The sequence below is a fragment of the Dermacentor albipictus genome, chromosome 5 (assembly GCF_038994185.2).
Source record: "Dermacentor albipictus isolate Rhodes 1998 colony chromosome 5, USDA_Dalb.pri_finalv2, whole genome shotgun sequence".
NCBI classification, from domain to species: domain Eukaryota; kingdom Metazoa; phylum Arthropoda; class Arachnida; order Ixodida; family Ixodidae; genus Dermacentor; species Dermacentor albipictus.
In genome coordinates this window covers 126386082-126413026 of record NC_091825.1, presented here as the reverse complement: position 1 = coordinate 126413026, position 26945 = coordinate 126386082, and the positions used below count along the sequence as shown (strand labels likewise).

Sequence of the window (26945 nt, the reverse complement as noted above, 5' to 3'; positions counted from 1 at the left end):
ATTTGTATTTGGAGTGGGGCTTCAAAAATGCAGAATATCTAATGCATGCATATGGTGACACAAGATTGTGAATGATGTTTGACAGCTAAACATTGTTCTTGCCCATCTCCAGGGTATGTGGTAAGGCTACCTGTTGAAGAAAGCATGCCGCCGTGATTAAATGCCTGTAATCACGGCATGGGCTTAACTAGACACTCTGGCATTAGAAGTTTGACTGCTATATAGCTTACTAGGTCATGGAGCAAGAATAATTTCTTATGTTGGGAGTATTTGTATTTTCCGGCTAAACGTACACAGCGTAAAAAAGTCGCAGGCATGCGCGCCACACCCAGCACAGGTACCAAGTTAAAATTTTGGTGCCGCCGGAAACCCACCGTTTTTTTTTTTTTTCCTAATGAGCAGAGAATTTCCTGGCCCGGTGCTCGGCTGTCGTGGGGTTTCACGTCTCGAAAGGAGGCCGAGTGGATATGTCACGAGTTTCCGCCGCACGGTACCCTACCGGTAAAATAGGTACAAGCGCGCTCGATTTCAACCTAGTGCTCGGCCATTATGGGACTTCAAACCTCAGCGCTTAGAAAGCAGTGTTTGTCCCCAGCCCGAAGGCACTCCCACCTCAATAGGTGTACTTGGGGCGCCACGTTGTCGTCATGAGAGCGGCCCAAACTATTAATATTTTTTTTTGTGTGTGTGTGTGTGGGGGGGGGGGGGGGGTTCAGGTGTTTCGTCGAGAATTAAGAGTGTAGGCTTCTTTCCCAAGCGTACCACCCCTGAAGAAAGCCTAACGCCAGGCCTTGGAAGACTTGTGCTCATTTGAACCAGCGGTCGCCCAGCTGCAGTGGGAAGCGACCCACAACCTCCCGCAGCCGAGGTGGGCACTCTGCCACAGAACACCTATATAAACCGAGGCCATGGCTGTCCTTGGAAAAGCAATTTGTTTTCGCGCATATAAAAAAAATTAACAATGAAGGCGTTTTCAAGAAAGCAAATGAGCAATCAAGGTTCACATGCAAATCTAAAAGGCGATTTTAGTGTTTGTGAACAGGCCACCGAAGTCTCGTCGATGAAGCCGCGAACTGTATCACCTAGGATCACACAGCCAACCAACTGAAGCAGTTATCATTGCGATTAAGGGAATTGGCGGAACGATCGGTTGAAGTGGTGAAGCCGCACAAGTAAGGTCAAACAGCTACATATTAAGGAACCAGACAAACGTAACCAGAACGCTGCGTGAGAAATTCAAACTTCGCGCTCTCGCTTCTGTGGCTTCGCTAAACGGCACAGCCGTATCCACAGACCGTTATCAGTCAAACGAAGCACAGCCAAAAGCCAGCCTTGGCGCGCAGGTCGCACGAGGTTGAGTTTGTTTACGGGCGCGTTCATTCGCGTTTCTGAAAATCTGAGTGCGCTCGAAGTTTTTGATGCCTGTGAGACCTACGCCTTCAAGTTGAAGACCATGGCGGGAATTCCAGCGGATTATCTTGAGTGGTCGGAGTCGGACGATGACGAGATTGTATTTGGAGATGACTACTGCCCCGACGACATGCCAAAACTACTGGAGGTGGGGAAGTGCTTCAGTAGTTATACAGCTAAGCCATTAGTAGCTAGCGTCGCCGCAGTACCACTTCCCTTCATCGTAGCAGTGTCTGTTCGCTGCATATGAGGTAGCAAATGTGTTCTGCGAGAAATCCGCGACGTAAGGAAAATTATGCAGATTCCACCCACTGTGGGAATCGATGTAAGCGAAGCTTTCCGTGCTGGATGCTTTGATTGACGATAATTAGCGGTGATGTTGACGGCTAAAACTTAATTTATTCATTGTTTAGTTTAACACGAGAGTGGTGAGTTGATGTTAAACATAACCTTGCGGGCACCGCTGCTGTTTGTCTGCGTAGTACACAGAGCAGTCAGGGACAGTTGTTTGCTTGACCAATTGGCTTGACGCGTTCTTGTGCGCCATATTTCGTAACCTCTGAGGGCTGAGCATAGTCACTGCCTCACATGGCTCATGGAATTGTCGCACAAGTATTAAACTTAAATTGAATTATGGGGCTGTGCGTGCCAAAATCACAATCGGATTATAAGGCACACCGTATTGGCGGACTCCGGATTCATTTTGGCGCCGTGATGTTCTTTAACGTGTCCCAATATCTAAGCGCACGTGCGTTTGCTATTTCGCCCCCGTCGAAATGTGGCTGCCGCGGTTGGGATCAAATCCACGGCCTCTAGCAATGCCATAGCCGCAAAGCTACTGCGGCGATTTAATTAATGCGGCTCTGCTTCTGCACGGCCTGTGTGGTTTGCCCGCTTGACATATTTGCATGGTGTTTATTTTTCAGAAATAGTGGCAACGTACTGTGCCGTACCTTGGACGTAAGCTTATCCAGTTTTCCCGCAACCGCTGTCGTATAGTAGTAGGGCTTCCTTGCCTTCTCACGTCACCTCCTCCCTTGTATGGAAACTGCCTCTTCTCCTGCCTCCTCTCTGCAGTTCTATCTGCGTCCATTCTGGACTCGCACGTTGCTAGAAAGGGAAGCGCTGCAGTTTCTGCAATGCTTCTGAGGGGAATAACGGATAATTGCAGTTCTCAGGAGGGTAATGTGGTGACGGCCAGGGAGCTCCAGAGGGCATTGTGCACATTCGACACGGTGGGGTGAAAACGAGTTTCTAGCGTCGCCTTTCCTCTCTGACTCGCTCCTGTCATGTATACACACGCTCTGACCCCCCCCCCCCCCCCTCGGTGCGGTGTGTCTGACATCAGCAGCAGTGGGAAAGTCGAAGGAAGAAGCAAAGAAAGCTTCACTTTAAAACTTGTCATTCAACCCAAACAGTAGCCCCTGCTGTGTGTTACATTGGGTTGCACTACTGTCAGTTCATCAGGTAACCTATGTGAAAGGTGGCGCACTACATGAGTATAGCTAGCCAGGATCGTAGTACTCAGAATTAATAAATTTGTGCTGAATCAAGGATACGCATTCTTGCGTGGTGCCTAGCTCTCCGATCGTCATGAAAGTGGAGACTTGTGTGGAGGCAGCCGAGGTTTCTCGCAGCACTGGCAGTCATCATTGGCTGTGCTTTCCTTGCGCTTTCAGAAGGAACTAATCATGTAAAGCAGTGTTAGCCAAACATGTGCTCAAAAGTAGTTAAGAAACACATATTCGCTGTCGCTAAGTTTGTCGGCATTGCATAAAACAACTGTGTTTGTTCCGTACTTATTCAAAATATTTTGCATTGTTCCAGGCTCCTGCTCCAGCTCTGCATGATGTCAAGAAGTTGGAAAAAGACGAAGAAATCTCAGTCGTGCCACGGACGTCACCGGAATTACAAGAAGACTTTCGAGTGGCAGTGACAAGAGGCAATGTTGAGCTTGCTCGTAACCTAATTGCACAAGGTTAGGGGTTACTTTCTTTACCTACTGGCATTAGTGCCCATTAACAGTTCAGTGTCTTTTTTTGTGATGTCAAAACTGTGCAGCAGTAAACGAGACGTCAGCGCTGTACGAACTAAGGTATGCACACATTGCACGCATCTTGCTCGATGTAGTGCTGAATGTATCACTTCAAGGAGATGAGCCAGCTATCTGAGAAGTGCGGTCAAGTCGTAGTAATTCGAACTCCTAACAATCTTATTTGGATAAAAAATCTATGGTTCGACAGAGATAGACATTCCCAGTCATGCTCGCAACAGTCATACAAATAACAGTTATACAAATAGATCCATGCAATACTGACTTGTGTTTGTGGTGATCAAGTTGGTGGCACCATTTCATAGTGGCATTTGATGTCCCTTTCATCAGTCCACTTGCCGAAACATTGGCTCCATGCCGAAGCTTCCTTTGTTATTGTACTGCTGATCAATTCAAATCTCTTACTTTCTTGCAACTCCTTTGTCTATAAGTGGTATTGCGTAAAACAGACTACAATCTGCATAGAAAATTGCAAATGGCCAATGTTGCTGCTTTTTGTCCCTTTTTTTTTGCAACAGGATTGGATGTCAACAGGGAGTACCGGTGTAACTGGTCTGCGCTGGTGCAGGCCAGTTACAGTGGCTGTGCCGAGATGGTACAGCTGCTGATTGATCATGGAGCAGATGTGAATGCTGCTAAAGGTGAGCCTGTTCATACCAGCTCCCTTTGCCTATGTCTCATACAGGCAAAGTTAACAATGGTTCTTGTGCGCAAAACATGAAGGACCTTTGAACATGAACCCTGCAATGATCAGAGTGCATAAAGAGGGTTATGTGCAGTGGAAAAACACAATAGGAAGTGCTGCACTAGGTGTTCCCTACTGTTAAACAACTTTTATTCTTGCAGCAAAATTGAAGGATACCATGCAACATGTCGTTGAGTGAAGTAGGTGGGGGAAAATATATATATATATATATATATATATATATATATATATATATATATATATATATATATATATATATATATATATATATATATATATATATATATATATATATATATATATGCACACATTGCACACATCCCAGGGATGCATGAGTGCAGGTGAATGAACAGTGCGCATCCGTTTCATGTGGCCCAAACTGAAAGCACCAACTGACACGATAAGTGCGTACAATGGGTGGCTGCTGACAAGACATATCAGAGAGAAGCAGAAGTAGCGCTGCTCACGGGCAAAAGCTCGTAATAAAAACAATGAACTGAAAGAATGGTCCGTTCAGTCTCACAACTTCGTATAGCATGAACGTTTCATGAGAGGTGAACAGTTTAATGAATCGAGAGTGAATCCCCTTGACAATTCAGTTTTTTGCTGCATATAGAAATTTGGTATATATATATATATATATATATATATATATATATATAAACAGCACGCAACAGATGGTAATCTTGTTTTGACAAGGCTACGGTCCTTGTATTTATGACAGGAGTAAAAAATGCTTACACGAGCAAGTTTTTGTTTACACTATTGGTTCTCTCTGACGCTGCAGGTTTTGCCACACCACTGATGGCAGTCTGTGGTTCTCAGAAAGGCACAGAGGCAGCCTTGGTCACGTGTGCCGAGGTTTTGTTGAAGCATGGGGCGGAGCCCGATTTGGCTGACAGGTAGACACTCAACGGTTCTCCTTTTAGCTTTGTGGTCTTGCTTAAAATTGCCATCTCTCTGAGAAAGAAAATGACACTGGGGAAGCCTGAGGGTGAACGCAAAACTGAACGAAAAAAGAAAGAGAAAGAAAACAAAATAAATTGATGATACCGGTAAAAACATTGTATGAATGAAATTTGTGTGCAGGCTTTATAGAAATTTGGTACACACTAAATTTAAGAATCTTTAATATAGACCAGAGGCTAAACCAACAGTCCACTGAGCATGGTTTCCATAGCCCAGGGATGCATGAGTGCAGGTGAATGAACAGTGCGCATCCGTTTTGCTCATGTGGCCCAAACTGAAAGCACCAACTGACACGATAAGTGCGTACAATGGGTGGCTTTTGACAAGATATATCAGAGAGAAGCAGAAGTAGCGCTGCTCACGGGCAAAAGCTCATAATAAAAACAATGAACTGAAAGAATGGTCCGTTCAGTCTCACAACTTCGTATAGCATGAACGTTTCATGAGAGGTGAACAGTTTAATGAATCAAGAGTGAATCCCCTTGACAATTCAGTTTTTTGCTGCATATGAAAGTCCAAAGGCCTGTAAAGAAAAACTGTCAAATGGTGCGTGTACTTTACCACGTGCTCCACTCCCCCCTCCTCCCTTTGCATGTACTTGATCACATGATGTTCAACAATGGATGCATGGCGCTCATCAAGTCACAATATTTCTCGGCTCAACCTTCGCATGCTTTCCCTTCCACCCACAGTATATGGCTCTAGGCATGATCTTATCGCACTTGGATTTTATATGGAACCTCATGGTGACATTTACAGTGAAAATTTGCCTGGAGTGTCCATACAGTTGCTATTCCATCTGATGACCATTGATTATGCTGCCAGTATTGCTGCTACAACTTGCCGTGTTGGGCTTTACCTTTTGCGATCCCAAATGGCCCAGTAAATTTTTTCTTTACTTGCCATTCATTGTTCCCTGTCTATCACTACACGTAGATCACTTTCACTTGACAATATTTGGCATGAGATGCCTGTCCGTGCACAGAAATCAGGCTGCATTGATTCTTGATTTGAAGAAGTGTGACCCCTATTTGTCCCTGGCTTTTGTGACAGGGATGGCGTAACACCTCTCATGTTGGCTGCACGAGAAGGCTACTGCCAACTTATAGAGCTGCTGTTGGATCAAGGTGTCGATGCAAAACGCTTGGATAGCCAGGGGTGGACAGTAAGTGCAAATTGGAATTGTTGAGATATCTTATTACAAGTGTCATTGCTTTACAGAAGACTACTTATTCTTCCACCTTGTAGGTGCTGTGCAATGTTCATACTTGTATTTTAGGCCCACTTTAATATTAGAGACACTAAAGGCAAATATTAAGTCGATGTGGACTGTATAAATACCATTCCAGAAACCCCGCAACGTTTGTTTCGTGCAAACTAAAAGACTTAATTTACGAGAAAAGGAAAGGACCTAATTTACAAGAAAATTGCATCTGAAGGGTCTGAATAACTTTTTCCAAAAACAAATCTCCCGCCACCCAACCAGGAGAGTGGTGACCTTGCATACACCATCACCGGCCTTTGCTGCCGTCAGTGAGTAAAATGGCACCCGACAGACGGCGGCACCGAGCCAAGACAGAGTGGTGGATTCGTCGGTGCAGCTGCTTTTTCGTCAAGTGGCGTAGAGTGTTCGGGCATCCCACGACATAACGTCGAAGGTGAATTCTCTGCTACTTGCAGTTTGTGCAAGTCAGCAAAACCAGCACAGTGCTACACGATAACGAAACTGCTGTATGTATCGCGAAAACGTGGGTGGCGCAGAGTTGAGCGAAAACGAAGCCTTTTGACCACCTGCATTGTTCGCAAGGGTAATTTCAATTAGTTCTTTTTTCTAGAAATAAAATAGAATTGGATAAGTAGCATTTTATTTCGTCTTATTATACAATACAACAATGTCTTTTTGCAACGAGCGTTTCAGCACTAGCAGTAGAATCTAAATAAGGAGTGCCTTTGTCATTGGGCAAGTAGTACTTGAATGTCCCAAGGGAGTCGCTAATCATGTCCTGCATTTACCTCAATTTCTCAATTATTAAGGCTCTGTTAGCGATAATATTGACGCCTTAGAGATTCTCAAGCACTAATCTGCCACTTTATCTTAACTTAATATTTGCCTTTAACGTAAAGGGGCCTTGGAGATAGGTTTATGCTATTGGAAATCATCATTATCACGAGTATATGTTAGATCTTTGTGGGACTGAAATGAGGTCAATGATAAGCTGAAATGAGGTTAGTGACCTCATTTCGCCTTGAATCTCTATTCTACAGACTGGAATCTCCACCCTATAAATTAAATGCTACTAATGTTGAATTCCAATGGCGGAGTCGGAGCAGCCGACGAACTCCGCGAGCGAGCACTCGACTCTGGCGAAGAACAACCACTCCAGATCCGCGAGTGGAACACAACCTGCGCCGCCGAAGCAAGGCGGAAGCGGAAGTTCTATCACCGAGTTACCCAGGATACCTTGCGTGTTGTCATTTCCTTCCGCCGTTTGCTCCCAGCACCGCCGCACCGGTCACTTGTCTCTTCAGCGCCGTTCACCTGTTGTTTATTTAAAAGTGCGGCATGGATATCTCGCCAAGCGTGCAGCAGCTTTTGCTTCCTCGCGAGTCGTGACCGGTGGCGCCTCCCAGCAGAAAAACGTGGTAAAGGAAATACGTCAGGCAGAGTTCCGTTCCACTCCGCCGATTTTGGCGGAGCAGCTTTTTCTGCTCCACGGAGTGACTCCCACTCTGAATCCCCTCCGACCCTCTCACTGGAACACCTTACTCCCGCCCTCACTCTGCCATTGGAACAAACTTGCTCCGAAACGAGCAGAAAAACTTGCTCCGACTCCGCCATTGGAATTCAACATAACTTTGCATGATGATAGGTAAGAGAAAACTGTATATGAAAGAAAATTGCTGCTCACGGAAGTTTTTGCTACACAAACTGAATGTACACACACACCATACATGGAAGTTGATTGCTATCATGGTGTGGCATTTGTTCTATGTCTGGGTGGGATTTGTAGTACACTAAACTCATAACAGCTCTTTACGAAAATACACTGACCTGCCACAATGGCGCAATGGCTAATACAATCCGCTGCTGACCATAAGGTCACGGGTTTCATTTTAGTTGCGGCTGCTGCTTTCTAATTGAGATGGACCAGTTCATGAGGTACTGCACTCTGCCATTCGTTTCAGTGGTGCAGCAGTTGTGCTTCCTGAACCACACTGTTCATTTCAAAAGGTGCAAAAGCGGTGCAGGGCTGGTTCATAATCTCTCTGCACCCTCCCTACTGACAGGGCCGACTTGGTGAAATAGTGCAGGTGCGAAGGAGCAGCGCAGCAGACGATGCAGCATGAGGGTGTAAGCACCATTGAAACCCCACTTACACATGTCTGCGATATCTATGTAACGCGCTTATGTTGTGTTCATCGCACATGTGCATTAGCACATTGCATATTCAACATAACCTGCAATTCAGCCTCTTGTGCTGGTCAGCCAGGTGCTATATCGGATTAAACTTGTCACTGCCAGTTGTTGGCACTGGCGGCTTGCTTGTGTTCTTATTGTTCTCTTAAGCTGAGAAATAAAATGACAAAGAAAATCACCTTCATGTTCCTCAGGGAAGACATGACAAGCTTAGATGTACTCTACAATGCGTATTGTCTGATTCTCTGTAGTGTAAGAACTGTTATCCATTAACCACACAAATAGCTTGTACATGCTTACTGCTTTCTGTTCTTTTTAAAGAGAAAACACTTCAGAAGGTATTATGTATTTGCTGTTCGAGGCGAGTGCCTGTTTTCTTCACAATGCTGCACCACCTGTACCATTTTCATCTATGCTAACATTGCACCTTGTTCACTTGCAGTCTTTAAGCTGGGCAGCCTTTGCGGGGCAAGGCAGGGCTGCCCGTTTCCTTCTCATGAAGGTGCCTTTTGATATGATCTCGCTTGCCACACTCGAAGGACAGATGCCCTCGGATCTGGCCCTCTCCCAAGGATACCACAAGGTCAGTGAGCAGGCATATATATACTCAGTGTCACATTAATAGGAGCGCCAGGAATACATGGCTCTTCCAGCAAACCATTGGCTGATTGCTGCTCAAATTTTGCTCCGAGGTAGCATTTTGCAGTGGATTCAGTTCAATACTACACCTGTTCGTGAGCATTACTTGCCTGTTTCATTTGCAGTAAGGCCAAAGTGTACACCATCTGTGGCAGAACTGCTAAAAAAATATGTTTTCAATGCAATGGCAGCACCATCTGTCAGCACTACAGTGTTCTCCAGCAGCACTACTATGCACGATACAGCACTACTATGTTCTGTCATAACGATAACAGATGCACGGTTTCATTGGGGCAGACTCAACTTTTATCGACGACTGCATGAACTTCAGCTTTTTTTGTGAATGAATCAAGCTAATATTGCTCACAAATGTATTATACCATACTGAACCCACTGTAAATTGCTACATCTGTATGAAATTTGAAGGGAAGTCAGCCAGCATTTCAGGTGTAGGAGTCATGTACCTATGGCATTCCTATTTATGTGACACTCACACCTTGGTGTGAGTGTCGGTGAAAATTCTTAATATTTTGGCCAACAAAATGTGCATATGGTTGGACCCTCCACGACTGTGCAGAAAATGGCTGATGGCTTATTTGGGGGTCATGACCTGCAGTTTCAAAAACACTGCATTATTGCATATAGTACTGGAAATTTCATTCACTTTGTTATATCTATTATGTCATTATAGCTTGTTTTGTTATAACCAGGCTTGAGTGTACTACATTATGCTGCTACATATTTTGCCACACTGCCGCAACATTTTCAAAGCTCTTATTCCGTTGGCTGTAATATAGCTTATAATTGTGAGATTACAAAATGCTTCTAACATTTCTTTCCTTAATTTTTAGGCTCTGTAACCTCACTAACAAAAAAAATGTATGATGCTACTTTTTTTTTACATCGTAGCTTTAAATAATGAAATTGAAATGGTAAATGTCTTAGGAATTAATTGAGTGGTACCAAAAATAAATTAGTCTTGAAATAAGTTTAAGAAACTTAACAAGCATGTAACGTTACATTAATATTGATAAAGAAAGGAAATGGTATTAGTGTTCCCCCTTTAAAAAGCTTAGATGCTTTAAAAAAGCTTTAAAGCCTTAAAAAAAAAAAAAGCTTTAAAAAGCTTTAGATGCGAGTTGACAGCCATGAATAACTTGCCGTGATAGCTCAGTGGCTATGGTGCTGTGCTGCTGAGCACAAGGTTACAAGTTGAGTCGCGGCCGTGGGGGGCCTCATTCCGATGGGGCATGATGCAAAAATGCTTGTGTGCTGTGCCTTGGGTGTAATTCAAGGAAACCCAGGTGGTCAGAATAATCTGGAGCCCTCCACTATGGTGTCCCTTGTAAACCACTATGCTACGTCAGCATGTTAAACTCCACAGTTCAACAAAATGGGCATGAACAACTGTACGAGATCGTAGTTCACGCTAAAGCACTGTGTATAGGCATCAAGATAACACGCAAAGGCATGTCGAGTGGAACAGGCTTAGCCATTCTCCGCTGCACCTTCTGGTGTCACAAGGCCGCTTGCTTCACAATGCATGCACCAGATGGTACTGCTTCCACTGCTGTTTGCCTTGGCTTCATGCCCTTGTGTCTATATTGGTTATTGTGCTTTTCCTGAGAAGTTCATTCCTTTTGTTTGTGTGGTTGTTGTAGCTTTCACAAATCTTGTCCAAGTTTGAGACTGAGTGTCGGCAGAAACGCAACAATGAAGATGCACCAAGCCTCAATTCGGCAGAACCATGGACTATAAGCCAGTCTACAAGGTAATGAACTGTCTGTAGATGTTGCTAATGGGAGGGCATTCATTATAGCTGCTCATTAAGATGACTATCATACAAATATTGAAGGATATCAGCTTTAAAAGCAGTCATACAGGCTACACGCTGTTTCCCGTTTGCTTCATTTGGAGGTGCGACAATAGGTAACTCTCAGAAGCTTTTTCTTGTTGTTTTGCAAATGAATAGTTACAGCCAAAAGAGTTTGTTTGCTGGCTGGTTAGTCCAGTGTTCTTAAAAACTGGGTTTTTGCAGTGCAAATAGACAGGACATGAAGGCACACAAACAACGTATACACACACTGACTTTTAACTCGCTTATCAGCATATATCAGGAATAACGATTGAAACACATTGCGCTTGGTGCAGCGCATTTCAAGCAAGTAAACAAACAAATAAACAAACAAACAAAAACAAGGAGATACTGTAGGCAAATAACTCATCATATCTAGAACTACTGCCTTTAGTACTAATAGCATGACTAAGGGAAGTGGTTTGTTGGCAACTTGTTTTGTCTGTAAGCCTGTTGCACTTGTTTAGTTTTGCTTTCCGCCATAATGAATGCTTACCGACCTACTTTGGTAGTTTTGTGGTAACTTGCATTTTTATCTTAAAACGTTTAAGAAGATTTTGCACTTCCCATTGCTTAGCTTTGACCAAACTTCATGGCAAGATCGCATTTTATGACCCCAGTCAGGACTTAGAATAACTGCATAATTACTCTTCTGGTTTGTCAAGAAAAAAAAAATTTAATTGCCTTCATCTGCACTTCAAGTGGTACCAGTTCATTGCACCTCCCAACGACAGGTTAATCAGAGCAATGAAAACCAATCTCTGAGGCCATTCTTTGCGGTTTTTTTGGGTACTGCTGAAAAAGAGTGGCACAGGTAAAAGAATCTATGCATTATTTTTACTTTACAAGCCAGGAAAGTAACAGTGCCAAGCGTTCGAATTGTCCAGGCTACAGACGCTTTTCATGGCAGTACCCTGTGGGTACTGCCATGTTTGATCACGCTGTAACGCTTCCAGTTCTTGCCCCAGTCGACCTCCGCTGCTTCTTTTTACGGTGGCAACATATGGGGCCATTGTGGCGCAGCTTCAGGACGTGTTGGCAACAGTGACTGAGTGAATGACAGGAAACTTTGGCCAGTGTCAGCAAACATGTAAATGCTTGTAAAATGTAAAAGTCCTTGTGAGCTCATAAAGCTTAAGACAACATGTAAGTTTTGCATATCAGTCCCTCCGAGCTCTTCACACCTATGCTCGGAAGGATGGATTTGCGAAATTTGCATGTTCTCTGAAGCTTTGGCCAAAGTTGTCAAGATGATGCAAAGTGATGCGTGTATAGAAGGCAGGGCCAAAAATTATTTCCTGTGACACAGTAGTGCATACATTCTACCTCTGAATTAAATCATGATCACTGTCATTTGTTATAAGGTTCTTTTTTTATTTGCCAATGGTTTTGAAGCTACAGGATGTGACATTTTTGGTTCAGTATAGCAGTTTTTTGGTGAAATGCCTTTAGATTAATCACCCATGAGTGTGCCCAATTGCAGTAGTCTCTTTTTGCTGTGCTCCAGGCTTAGAAAAGACATATGTTTTGTCAGTTGTTTACATTGTGGCTCATGACGATATATACAACTTTGAACATTTGTATATAATCAATGTAAAGCACTTTTTTGTCGGCATAACTAATGAGTGCACTCATGAGTGTGAGTCTCTGTGGGCTTGACTGAGTAGAGATAGACGTTAGTGGATACCTGAAAAAAATTTATGAGTGCAAGTGAGTGTATACTAGATTTTTGCGTTATCTGGCCAGCCTACTTTTTGTAAGTTTGCCCTTGATTAAAAAAAAAGGAGCCACAATATTTTTTCGCTGTAGCAATACCTTGCTTTGAATTAGATGGTGTTTCAACGTTTTTCTCCATGGCTGCAACAGAAACAACACATAACAGGACGCAAGCTTTAGCAAAACGTGCATGCTTAATGAGTACTCGTGAGTGACACGTCTTCTTTTGTTGCTACGCCACTGACACCGACACAAAAAAAATTATTGTATCCAGACAAAGTGGCAGCACCTGTTGGGCAACAGAGAGTTAAAAAATGGCATTTTTCAAACATACAGGAGGTGTAAATATATGGCATCGACCATTTGGAACTTGTTCACTGCACCATATGCTTAAGTCTTTGACCCTGAAAGGGTTAAATCGAAATGCAGGAATGTTCTAGCATTCCACCCCTATAGAAACGCAGCTGCCGTGACTGGGAGTCAAACTGCTGTTGAGGCATTGCGGTGGGTTTTAAGGTGAGAAATGGCTGGGCTTGTTGGAAGCGCCATCTCATATGTAGGGCACAAACAAGACGATGAAAAGAATATATAAGATGCAATCATGCTGCAAACTCTGAGCAAAATTAAGGGAGCAGTAATAAAAAAAATATCAAGTATTTCTTTTTAATGTTTTTTTTTTTTCTGTGAGTGGGTTAGGGCCCCAATGTACAGTGCAAACCAGTATTAAAGGGAACACTAATGTTTGGCTGTCACTTTGTTTTTACTCTAGCTGCAAGTCACTGATCACAAGTCATTTGCAAAGCCAGGTGATTTTACATTTCTCAGAGAAAAATTAGTGCGTGTGCTCCACATTAATGTGTTTGCTTTAACCATGGGCTGCACTGTAGATCGAGTCTTGTAGCATTGTACTGATTCCTGATCTGGCAGGAAATCTGGCACTTTGTGACAGAATATTAGTTGCCAGTCTGGTTAGTAAATAGTATGTGTGCACTCTGTGTTTTGCTAAAGTAAATATCAGGATGCCTTTGGTGATGTGGCCTTGGTCCTGGCTGCCATTGGAGCAGAGGAACGGCTACCATTGTTTCAGGAGCATGGTGTGACTTTCCAAGAGATGCTGAACCTCGACGAAGAGGCTCTCTGCAAGGTACAAATGCCACCCACACCTGTGTGTTAGTGAGCTGCATTCATTGTGTTGTGAACAGTTAATAGAAAAAGAAATGTCTGCGGTTAATAACAAAAAAGACTTCTGTTTTTAAACCACGTAGGTTATCTGTGCTTCCCTAAGTTTTCCTGCTTCACTGCTTTCCAGATAGCCTTGAGATAGGCATATTTTATATTTCAAATTGTCAATGTATCACACTACGGCTCGCACCACTTATAACGTAACGGTTATAGTGCAGGACTAGATATAATTCACTCTTTTCCGACTCCTGGTTATCCTCCCATAGAACACAGTGTTATGTATATGCATACCGCTTATAGTGCAGTCGTGCAAGGCAAAATACCGGTTATAACGTGGTTGCTGGAAAATCCCGCAGACGAGTGAGGCAGCAAGCATGCTTCTCTATGAGGTGCCCCAACCAAGAAAGAGAGAGGGATTGCAAAGAGTAGAGGGCATTATTTTCTGCAACCCTTTAGGGAGCACAGCTCAGTGCCTTGGGGAAGGAGAGGGGGACATAAAGAAAAAAAGAGAGAGAGGATCGAAATGGTCACAGAGCTCTTAGCTGTCGGCGTAGCCAGGCAATGCCTTTACAAGTTGCACAACAGCCCCTGAGAACAACAAAAGTGATGCATAGGATAGTAGAGGCAGAGCGAACAAATGAATGAGGAACAGAGGGAGAAAAAAATGCAGCGGTGTAGTGTGCTGGCTCAGCAGGTGTGCGGGTCTTGCCTAGTCAACAGAGAAGCCTTTTGCTCCAGCTGCTGGTCAGCTGCACACAGTCCTTCTTGAATGCGTGCACATTGCCACTTTTTGTGTTTTCATTTTGTTTTTCATTGTATCTATCTATTTATAGCATATGTTGTGGTGATAAACTTTGCTAGTTTTGAGTGGACTGTGTGCATGCTTCTTTCTATTCATACTATTAGTATTTAGGCCTTCTGTATCTTCTCTTAACCACTTACTAACTTGCCCCAGCCTGTGGTTTCGCAAATCGTTAAGTCAGAATTTGTGTTGTCTTGACAAGTGTGGTGGGTGTGTTTTTGTTCGCTTGCAGATGGGTATTGAATCAGAGGAAGAACGTGCAAAGATTATTGCAGGCGTAGAATCCACCAGACGCTTCCAAATAGTTTCCTCATCATCGTGAGTGTTGCACCGCAAGCCAAATGTTTGTCACCATATCCCTGTCTTGTAAACTCGTGTACCTTTACCAAAATGGTTAAGTAATCTAAGTATGCATGTTTCCTTATTGGAGTGTACTTTTATGAGGTGTGTACAGCATGTTTATGTTGCAAGCAGAATGAAATGTAATCATGTCATTTATTTGCGCACAGCTTGCACAGTTATGGGACAATGCGCCAAAGAAGTGATTTCACCTTAATTTCCTGAATTGGCTTACCTACTTTCTCATTTAGTTGCTGCTTGTACCATTGTACACAACAACATTTTGCATCTAAATCAGCAATGCCAATGAAAATAAGAATATTCAGAGAGTCGCAAAGATCTCGAGACACTCTTAAATGGACCCATGCTCCAAAATTTGGCAACTATATGTGCCAATTGTTGAATTGGCGCTTGGAGGATTTAGTTCTACAGTTAACTTCTGTTAATTTGTATTTGATGGGGCTGGTGGAATTCAACGAATTATCTAGCAGGTCAAATTAAAGAAGGTGCAGACTACGTTCAGATAAATTGCTGCTTCACTTGGCAGCATTTAATTGAATCTGAAGTGCACCCGTTTATTATGGGTTCAGAGTAAGAAACAAGGTGCACCTAAATCTAACACGTAGCTCGTTATTTACCGAGAAAAATGTAGCATGCCACTGATTCTGGCATTGAGGAAAGGTGGAGCCAGTGAAGTTTATCTTCACAGAATGTAAATTTACGATTAAATTTCACTGCCCTCTTTCTCTCCGAAAACTTTTGGTTGCTGTACATAGGCCACAACTTGTCGTCCTCAATGTGGTCCAGTGTGTTTTATATTCCGAATTTGTCAAATGGCTCTGCAACAATCACAAATGGTATGATGGTCCTTGCCTAGACAAAAAAGTTCACCAATTCCTCTTATGACTCATCCAATTCGCTGGAATGCTGAAAACACTAACAGTGCTACTCACTGCCACTAGCTTGTTGTGAAAAATAACTTGTCTTTTAAATGGGCTTTTAGAATTAGCTGGAAGTGGCCCATCATCATCACCATTCTACGAGAAAACTTCTGTTGCTATTTTGTGATGAATGTGGCAGTGGTGCTGGCTTTGATGGCAAGCTGCTGCGATCACAGCGAATGCAGTTTTGTGTTCATATCCAATTGCGACGTGCAGGCGATATTCGGACAAATCTCCTTGGAAAGAAGGCATGTGTTAGGATTGAGTCGATTGGCAATCATTCATTGTGAGCTGTTATTTCCACTTGAAAATCCTGGGGCGGGCTCAAGACGCGCAGCTTCAGCAGAAGATGAGAATGTCATCGACACATTCTCTGTCCTCTACTGCTCCCAATACACTGTGGCCATTGAGGTTTGACATGTGCATGCTGACCAGTTAAGTTTGAATTATCTGAAAAGACCAGTTTCAAGATTGAGATAAATGTTTTGGCACATAAAGATGTATGGGTACCACCTATGACCTTTGGTCTGTATCGAATTGCCCAAAATATCTAATCGGTGGAAGGCTACTGTATTTGGATTATATTTTGAAATTGTTGTACTATGTTGCTTTGCGGCCCAAAGTCACCATGGCTTAAATGTGTGCTTTTCTTTTGTACAGAATGTTGGCCTTTACATATGCTGTGTTTCACTTCTTCCAGGGGTGTCAATGTGGACTATGCGTTAGAGTCATTCTTGTCAGCTGTAGACACAGTAGAACTTGGAGACACTCTGCGAGAGCATGGTGTGAGCACTCTGGACACCCTGCTGAAGTTGGATGAGGAGGGCCTCGAGAGAGCTGGCATCACCCAGGTTGGCTCGCGGGCGCGTTTAGCAGCTGCAATACGTCGGGCTCACCAGTTGCCATGGCACAAGAGTAGCGTACCAGACTTTCGCAAAGCATCCACCATCACGTGAGTGCTGCTGCAAAAGTTTGTGCTGCCCTTCCCTGCTTTGTTCTGCCACATTCTGCCACATGCAGGTTTTTCACTGTGATAGCCGCTGTGGGCACTTATCCCAGTTCATGTGATATAGTGTGTACAATCTTAGTCATTCAAATGTGAACAGTGGAGTGTGTGTATGTGTTATTTTTTTCAATAATAACGAGACCAAAGGGAATGAATATGTACAACCAACTGTAATGTGTCACGAGCAGTGTTCATGACATCAGAGTACGTCATACAGCTTCGTGCTCTTTGCGTTTCACTAGATTGCAAAATAACCACGCACTTCGCATATACTGCAAAAAATATATTACTGAAATTAGAGTTATTGTATATGGCTCTCTTTAGGGAGCCAGCATTCTGGATATAATGCCGTGCTTTCTGACTCCCTTTTATCCTCCCATAGTACTATGTATACACATAATCCATGGCGCATAGACGCCCTTTATTGTGCAAAATGTGCCACATATAAACTGAGAAATGAAAGCCTTCAGCAGCCTTTCTTTCTTTTGCTCATGCAAAAGTTCACGCACTAGCTGTGTCTACGCTTGCTAGTTGCTAACCATGTGCTTCTGGTCCGTACCCCGTATTAAAGCTGAGTAGATACAATTCAGTGGAAGCGAGCACTCCCACTCCATTCCTCCCACCACCAGTGCTTTCATTGCAGCTTTTTTCAATGTTTTTGGCTTGAAGGCCCCTTGATGGTCCCCCCATTACATGGAGTGAACATACTGCGGGATAAAGTTTGGATAAACAGGGTTAAAGTGCCTCAGACAGGCTGGCCAACATTTCAGTCGGTGGGCCATGTTTTTGTCAAAGGTGGCCTCGTCATGGGGATGTATTCTGAAACGTTCGCCGCGGCGAACTTTTCGCACTGGCCACGCCTCCGCCGTTGCGGCGCGCGCTGAATGGCTGCTTTGACAAAACCGCAAATTCACTTGCGCCACCTGAATTTCCGGTTTTGTCAAAGCAGCCATTCAGCGCGCGCCGCTACGGCGGAGGCGTGGCCAGTGCGAAAAGTTCGCCGCGGCGAACGTTTCAGAATACGTCCCATGCTTGGCATGTTAGTTTTGAAAGGTTAGAAGACTGACGTGATCTGGTGTCACTGGCGATAGTGACTACCTGCAAAGAAAGAAACTGAAAAGAAAATGAATGCTGTTATTTTGCATTTCTAGTCATTGCTGTGGTGAGAGCTGAGTTGGATAAAGAGGGGCAAAAACAGGTGAAATGGAATGGGGGAGGGGGAGCAGTATCAAATAAAAAAGACAGGGTATCGACAAACTGGGAAGACTGGTAAAAAAAGCCGCTAGGTCTAACAGGCACCCATGTATAAATAAAAAAGATGGGTCAGTCAATTGCTCAGTGCGAGAGGAGCCAATGAGAGATGGGCTGGGGAAAGTGAAGGAATGGCTGGAAATAGTTAGTCGGAGTGGCCTCATATCGATGAAGTGCCAACCGTTTGAAGTTTCAAAGCTGGCGACATGTAGTTTAACAAAGAACGGAGAGTGGGAGCAGGAATATCCTTAATTGGATGTCATTCTTCAGTGAATGTGTGTTGTTGGTGGCATTGCAGACATACAAAAGTAAAAAAAAGAAGCACTGAGGACCACGGTTGCATGCACTGCAAAAATTTTGCTGACATAAGGAAGCATATGGGCAGCATTTTTGCGACTTTTTTTTTCGCCCCTTAATTCTTTAGTATGAAAAGAAGGGAGGGGAGAGGGCTGCAGGCAGGGAGGTAGGACTTGTAATGAAAAAAAGAAGTTGGTAGGGCAGCTCATTAAAGAGAGATGCATGTAGAAAGACAATATATACGCCAGAGGGATGGGGGAGGGGAATCGGCACCTGAAAAGAGCTGGAATAAGGGACATAGGTGGGAGGACAAGGTCTGTATGTTGTACAAAAAATAAGGGTCAAGGTTAGCTGGTGGCATAATGTGTTTTTGTCTTTGTTCATAATATGAAAATTTCAGAATTGTGCCACAGCTTTTAGCAATTCTAAGAGCAGTGTTGAATTGCTGCACAATCAGCATGGTGAACAGCACAGGTGACAGGACAAGTGATTCGTTGTCCTGTTCGTATCTGTCGCATATGGACAGTGTGTTTGTCCTGTTCATGTCACTTGCCTCGTCGTCTGTGCTGTTCACTTTGTTCATTGTGAACCAGCTAGCCCAGCCTAGTAGAACCTTGTGTAATCAAACCTGCAATATGTAATACCGTGTTGCTTACAATATCACAATCAATTTGTAACGCAGTATCTTTGGAGTTACTTCAATTCGCAATACTGACGTAGCGCCACTGCTGTGCTTCTCTACACAGGTGCCCCGAGGCGGTGTCTGTTGTGTCGACCCTGCGTCAGCACCTGGGTCACCTAGAGGTGTCAGTAAGCCACCTGGGGAATCACCTGACTAAGAGACCCCAAGATTTGCAGCTGGGTCGTGACCTCTGTAGCACCCGCCACTTGCGTAAGGAGCTCGCGGAAGCCCACCAGGCACTGCGCTCATTGGCCATGCAGATGCGCAAACTAGACCAGCTGGCAGCTAAGGTTGGTGCTTGCCATGAAGCTTTCTACTTGTGTCACTAGAGGGAAATGGGGCACTGCTGTTGTATAATTCATAGGGTTGCCTACTCAATTAGAGGGAAATCTTTATAAACAGTAGTCAAACAAAGAATGTCACTGGGCCCAACATTTTGACCAGGGAACTTGCCAGACATGCCAGATTTTCCTCTACACTTTTCCACTGAAGAGGAAAATCTGGGACTGTTATTGTTTTACTGCTATTGAAACGATGTGCAGGAGGACATGGATTTGTCTTATCTTCAGGTGCTTGGCTTACCATACACCCCAGTGTATGGTGACCATCACCTTACAGCCCAGTTTATGGTGACGATCACTGGTACACCGCCACCAGCTTGGCATGGATCTCTTTGGACTTTTGTCTCTTCAAATGCAGAAAGCGGATTGCGGCCTGTTCTGAAATCAACTCTCCTGATGGACGTCGTCCATTTTGTTTTGATGCCCTAGTGGTGTTCATAGTCTTTGGTTCATAGGATACAAATCTTAAATTCCGCCAAAACTAGGCTAAAACTTGCACTCATTTTTATGCCTATCATATAGGTGTGCTCCAAATTTATGGTACTGATAGCACAAACTTTATGAACGCCCCTTGTAGTATACATGTACCTTCATTCCCATGCTGGTTGAACCACCGTGCTTGCAGCTCCAATCGACACTAGGGCTAGATTTCCATCTTGTAAATTTTGTAGGAAACTCTATGAAAACTCTATGGAAACTCAACCACTTTGGTAAGCATTTGTAGTACCTCTCAAAAGATATGAAAGGGAACATACAAATTGCTTTCAAGAGGCCGCTGTGGCTGATCACACATGCTCCACAGAAAAGTGTTCAGTGAGATTACATGTGTAATTGTAAAGCTATTCCTTATGCATTAACATAACGGATTAAGATGAAAACACATAGTGAATAATTATAACAAATTAGGTTATCCCTCTTGTATTGTTTCATACTTTATGTGAATTTTCAATGGCTTCATATGGCGTCATGAAGGAAACACATAACGACATTTTTATTTGCAATCTGGCTCAGTTGTTCTATGTGCTTGCCTTTCATTGTTTCAGCAATTGACTATTCACTGTTTGCATGATTAGTTAATGAAGCAGTAATTTCTTGCTAATATATTAATTGTGACGCATTTGAGCACTATATATTTGTTGCTGTCTAAATTATATCCGAAGAATAAAACCCGGTGTGAGTTGATTAGTCATGATATTCTGAACAACTATCTCCGTAATGTTCTGAAAGCAGTAGAATACCACCATGACTAATCATAGCCATGTAACAAATTTGCAGTGACAAGCGTGTCACATAAGAATGTTAGCATAAGAATCCACGAGGACATGTGAGTCCAGAATAATGCATTTAAATATTAAAAGGCAAATCAGTGAACTGTCCGTCATTCTGGTTGGTTTAACCACAACACTGGCAGGCACACATACACTTAAGCTGTCCTTCTCTCCTGTATTATTTGTATGATAATCTTTTGTGCCCTTTTGTTGCTTGATGTCAAATTTTCATGCTCAAACATTCATTTATTTGACCAATGATAAATGGAACACCTGATAGAAAACATAGTTCTTTAGTGTTTTGTTTCTAGTCGGGGTGTGCTGAACTGGGCTGGTTGGTTCATGATGGAGGGGGTGAAAACAGCGCTTTGTATGTGGTCTCTGCTTTTGTCCTGTCCTTTATGTTGTTTTTAGCTGTCTTTAGCTGTTTTTACTCCCTTCGTTACTTCTAGTTAGTGTAATAATGAAGCCATTGGACAGTACTGTGCAGGAGGCGAAAGTACTGCCACAGTATTGTTTAGGTCCTGCTTAAGCTGCGTTATTGAAGCTTTTGTATATACTAAGATGTCCTGAAGGAGTTTGGCCCGATGATTTTTGGTAATGTGCTAAAAGTAGCCGCAGCCGGAGTCAGCAGCCAGTGTGTGTGCTCTTTCATTGACAGGCAAGTATGATTGAAGCTGGTTCAGATACCATGGCTGTTTCTAAGCCACTGTCATCTGTGCATGTGGATGGAACACATTGAGGCGATATGTAGTTGGAAGTTCAGGGCTGGGATATTGTGACGATTCTATTTCAATTGTTTTCTTTTTCACACCTTGTCAGTGGTTGGAGTAGCGCTCTGCCTTCATTATCGTTAGGATTGGTCAGTCATGAAAGATGGATTATAAGGAGTTTAATTGAGCAAAAGGAATTGCTACCATATTTGCACGATTCTAATAGGCTCCTTTTTTTAGATAGAAGGTGCGTTCAAAATTGCGCATTACAATTGTAATTCTACTCAAAATTAAACACAAAATAGATTCTTACTGAAAAAAAAAAAAGCTCAATGCAAGGTAGCTACCCACACTACCATCAAACATACATTTTTTCTTTTTCTTATTTGGTTTAGGGTCACTATCTTCAAGTTTGTTGTACGTCTGGCATTTCTGATGCATTAGATGGAACTGAAGATGACTTTCCGTGTTTGGTAGACAGCGAAAAGAAGGTATCCTCCGACTCTGATAGTGACCTAGCTGCTAAGATTCAGCTGTGTGCATGCCTGTGTGCCTTCGTATGGATGGATGGATGGAAAAACTTTATTATGGTCCATTAGATCGCGCTTGTTTCCTACCCGAAGCGGGCTGCTCCCACATTGGGATCGAAAGGCCAAGCCCTTCGGCCACTTCGCAGGCCCGTCGGACTGCCCATATCTGTTCTTCGAACGTAATACTGCGTAGAGCTGCATCCCACTGCTCTTCAGTGTTGTCCTTGTCGCTGTGTAACACGGAGCTACGCCAGAGCATATGACTAAAATCTATGGTGTCGTTACGTTTATTGCATGTTGTGGGTGTAGAGAACTCCGGATAGATCTTGCTGTTTAGAAGCGGATTCAGATAGGTTCTTGTTTGCAGGAGTCTTAGCGTAATGGCCTGATATCTGTTTAGTTTAATGTGGGCAGGGGGAAGCCCTGTGCCCTAGGTAGAAGTGCTTGGTTAGCTCGTTGTACGTGAGGAGGTGGTCCCTGCAATCTGGAACCTCAGCATCTTCTTTCCTTGTGGCTGCACAGTTGGCAAGTCCTCATGCAGCCTTGTAGGCAGATTTGTTGAGGCTCGCACGAGAACGGTGATTTCTCCCATATTAGCAGGAAACCAGATGATCTTGTGGGGTTTGACGACCTTTCTGTCGAGAATTGCCAGGGCCTGTCTAGAGATGAGTCCTTTGGCAAATGCTCAGATGGCTACCCTAGAATCGCTGTGGATCCTGGGTCTTTTTAAGTCTAAAAGTGCCAATGCGATGGCTACCTATTCTGCAATTTCTGGTTGCATGGTGTACGAGGAAGCCGAGTTGACGACTTCGCCTTTGCCGTTCAGAAGAACCACTGTGAAGGCTCGTCTATTCGACATGAAAGCCGCATCAACGAACGAGCTTTCTTCAGCCTGATTTTTAGCTTTCTCTAGAAGGGATTTGGCTCTGGTTTGCCTTCTGCCCTCATTATGAATGGGGTGAACATTCCTTGGAACAGGCATGATTGTGATATTCTTCCCCAGATCTTTGGAATTTCTCTGTGGTTATTATATAGTGCTGTAATTGGTATACCAATCCGTTTGTGGATATGTCTTCCTGATCACGCGATGGAGAGTCTAATGAACTGGGCTCTTTCTTGTGCCTCGGCTATTTCCTCCAGTGTAGTGTGTTTTAGTACGTTCCATAATATTGTTTCAACACGATCGATACATGTCGATTCAGGTTTTGTTGCTTGATGTGCGCAGTAGAATCGGCACCAAGTTAATTTTTAAATATTGTGGCGGTAATATAAATGCGCGCTACAATTGGGGGGGCGGGGGGGAGGGCGGGGTGCGGTAGAATTGTGCAAGTATGGTACCGCAAAACCTCGTTAACTAGACCCTCACTTATTCGCAAAATCGAATAATTCGGACTCGGCCGTTGGTCCCGGCAGGCGTGTGTATTATATAATGCAATGAAACGCTCGTTAATTCGGGCGTATTTGGCCGCGCGTCGGTTAATTCGGACAACTCTCGGAGCTCGGCGAGCGCCGCAAATGCGCGACGCACAAGAGCGAGTACGGTATTGGCGTCCACGAGCACGAAGTGGCGGAGTTCGCATCGCCATAGTCATCAGTGGAAATCGTACATGACTGACAGCACGGAGTATAGTGAACTAGAATACATTCTAGTTCACTATAGCACGGAGGAAGGAAACTAAGGAGAGGCCCTACCCCCTCCGCGCGCTAGGAGAAAAGTGTGGCGGAAATGACGTAGTAGGTTCTCATTTTTTTTGCTGCTTTTTATTTTTTTTTGCTGTATGGCCACGCCTTTTGGGCCACAATGGCGGCGTTGTTCTGATTTTGAGCGCTCACACGTGTTGCTCTAATAGGTTTCGTGCCGTGGCAAAGGCGCTGTGTGGGCGGGTTTGCGTTAGTCACCGTCTCTTGTTGCGCTGTGTTACCTGCACCGTGCTCTGCCGGATGTTGCGCGAGCGCGCGCGCTCCCCGCGCGAAACCACGCGCAGCGCGGCGTGGTTTCGCGAAAGATGTAAACAAGAGAGGAGGGTGGCACAAAAGGCGGAGCATCGCCATGAGCAACGCCAACTTCCGGCTTCACTTTTGCTTCACAAAGAGTGACGTCAGGGCCTCTCCTTAGTTTCCTTCCTCCATGACTGACAGCAACGCCAGAACGCTGCGTGCCTATTTGTGCCTTTGAAGCCTTTTTATTCTTGCGTTTACCGCTGCGCATAGCAACGCGTTGGCCGCGTGCCTTCATGACTGCGCAGTCGCCATCCATGATCGCGCCGATAGCGGCTGCGGTTTTGTCCGCAGCGGTTGCGGCAAACAGTAGTTGACTCGCATTGACTCGTTAACACGCGTTGGCCGCGTGCCTTCGTGACTGCGTAGTCGCCATGCATGATCGCGTCGACAGCGACTCCGGTTTCATCGCAGTTGCGGCAGACTGTAGTTTCGTTTTCACTCAGTGCGTGCGTCGGCAGCGCGCCTTCACAACCGCAAGGTCGCCGTCCATGATCACATCGACAGCGGCCGCGGTTTCGCACTCGGCGGTTGCGGCGAACAGTAGTTTCGTTTTTACTAGTGCAGGGCTGTCCTGGATGAATAGCACCGTCTGCATCGCGATGGCCGGCGACCTGGCGCAAAAATAATCGATATGTGCGCGCAGTAGTAAAAAAAGTCAGGTGAAGACGCCTGCCGCGGCCTCCCTGTGAAGGAGGTCGCGAGGCCTTCGCCGCTGCGAGCGCTAATCAGTGTCGAGATCACGTACTATTGTGTAAAATATAAACAGGACTTGCTGATTAATGCATTAGATAACGTGTTGACGTAGTGAGAATTCGTTTGCTTTCTTGATTCTCGATAATTCGACATTCGATTAATTCAGTTATTTTCTTTTTGGTCCCTTCAAATCCGAATTAACGAGGTTTTGCTGTACATTGAATTTGGCAGATGTGCCATGATTGACTTACCCTGTATTTCTACAGCAGTACCCTTGGTCATACCACTTTCTTCTTAAACAATTTTCGCTCATTCACCGCTGCACTTTCAGCAGTTTGTGTGCCCATTCATGTTCATTAATGCTAATCAAACTACTGGATTGTCTTTCAGTTCTGATAAGTGAAAAGACTTGTCTTTCTTGTCTACATTTCGTGTGAAGCTCATTAATTTTCCTGCAACACAAGGATTACTGAGCAAACAATCAGTAAGGCATCAACAAAAAAATTTTATTTCTTGTGACCACCTGCCTTGGAAGTATTTTATATTTCCTACCTAACTAATTAATGATATTAACTAGTACTGCTCTGTTAATTTCATACAGGCTTGTAGCCCTTCCATTATGCATATGCTATTTGTCAGCTGCAAATTCATTCAGATACAGTACTATGAATGCGAAGTAAAGACAGAAATAAAGGCCTCACACCCATAAGGCACTGGCAAAGTTACTAGAACGTCTCGTGAGGTGTTAAAACAAATAAATCATTCAGCCTTCGTTCAACATGCGCATAAGGCATCCGGCATTGCACATTCGCTGTCCTTGGAAGCATGCATTCACTAAATTGATGCATGCTTTGTCAACACATTTTTACGTCGAAAGAGTTGGTGTATCATGTAATGCTTTGCAAATGTTGGGAGTCTTCTTCAGTTAGCATGTGATCATCCAGATGTTCTCCACATCACACACAAACATTGGTTTAGCCATATCAATTCATCCCAGTTTTGACTATGTCATCTACTAGAATTTGAGGTAGCATTCTTGCAGTCGTCCACTTCCTTCCTTGTCTTTGCTGCTGCTGTGTCGGTGCAGGATGGTGAAGCAGACGTCACATTGTCGTCGTTTTTCTAAAATGCAGGTGGAAGGATGCGTCGAGTACCAGCCACAGTGGCCACCACTGCCTGCTGAGGTGAAGCGCAGCAAATACTTGGTGTGGCTGCCTTTGTGCCTTTTGTTCACGACACTGTGGACTTGCAAATTCGTTGGTCGGCTTGGACATTGGCCACTTCTGCCAGGGTGGTTCTTACATCGCACTGTGTGAAAACACTATCATTCCTTCCTAGTCACATGGAGGAGCTGTTCATTTCCCAATGTGGGACTTCCTTTTCCACCACTTGTTTCTTGTGCTGGACCACAACGCAATTCTCAAAGTAAAAACAGTTGCATTTCTTATTTGCGTGCAGGCTTCTCCGTGTTGTTCCCAAGCATCGCCTTTCTCCCTTGCTGTTCTGAGTGGTGAGAATCCAAGTGTGGAGATGCGGGTTTGTTGTAGCTTGAACGCCTCTGTTGTGGTTCTGTCATGGTACCAGCATCCCTGGTCGCAGGCGCAGGTTTGTGCAGGTTTCTTTCAGAGCTGTCCTGCTGGCGATCACCGGACGTACCAGAATCGCGTAATGCTGCGATAACTTCGTGGCGCCTGCTGTGAGGTATGGGGATAGCATCAGGCACCACATCGTGGTGGCTTCCGTTGGGATCCCAGGGCATCTCTTGGGGGAAGGTCTGCCGGTTCCCAGGCCAGCACTGGCTGCAGTATGGCACCGAGAGAACCTGCGCAAGATTCACACATGCCAATTTTGTTCAAGCAGCAAAGCGACAATGAATGACAAACAAAGCAAGCAGCAGAGTAGCTGGTGTATTTAGTACCAGCATCATCACTAACAAAGTGTCAAAAATCTTTGCAAAAGCTGTGACACTTGCCATCAGCATATTTCGGGGTAAGTGATCACTTTAAGAAAATTAACATTTTTTTATACTTTGAACAGAACAGAAACTTTGAAAGAAAAAAAAAACTACATTTGTGTCTGAATATTTGTTACATTTGTACTTAGTTTTAGAGGTGAAAAGTGCCACCTGACATT

At 44.2% G+C, this 26945-nt stretch overlaps 1 protein-coding gene across 2 annotated transcripts; it reads left to right on the top strand.

Moving 5' to 3' along the window:
- The first annotated feature begins 1303 nt into the window (after positions 1-1303).
- On the top strand, positions 1304-26259 carry LOC135913952 (ankyrin repeat, SAM and basic leucine zipper domain-containing protein 1-like). Of its 2 annotated transcripts, none has more exons than XM_065446655.2 (12): positions 1304-1558; positions 3238-3388; positions 3982-4104; positions 4957-5071; positions 6192-6303; positions 8999-9139; positions 10857-10966; positions 13775-13910; positions 14983-15068; positions 16731-16982; positions 19331-19556; positions 25946-26259. In XM_065446655.2, exons 1-12 carry the CDS (start codon positions 1454-1456, stop codon positions 26126-26128), a joined length of 1740 nt encoding a protein of 579 aa, XP_065302727.1. In that variant the 5' UTR covers positions 1304-1453; the 3' UTR covers positions 26129-26259. The 2 variants fall into 2 exon arrangements, with proteins under 2 accessions (XP_065302727.1, XP_065302728.1); XM_065446656.2 differs by lacking the exon at positions 1304-1558 and adding an exon at positions 1600-1735.
- Positions 26260-26945: the final 686 nt, after the last annotated feature.

Bases quoted from the DNA above. Each gene is read 5' to 3' on its own strand.
- LOC135913952 (XM_065446655.2), top strand. From the start codon at position 1,454: ATGGCGGGAATTCCAGCGGATTATCTTGAGTGGTCGGAGTCGGACGAT. The intron at 4,105-4,956 runs GTGAGCCTGTTC...CTGACGCTGCAG, and splicing joins AGATGTGAATGCTGCTAAAG to GTTTTGCCACACCACTGATG. The intron at 19,557-25,945 runs GTTGGTGCTTGC...TCTAAAATGCAG, and splicing joins TAGACCAGCTGGCAGCTAAG to GTGGAAGGATGCGTCGAGTA.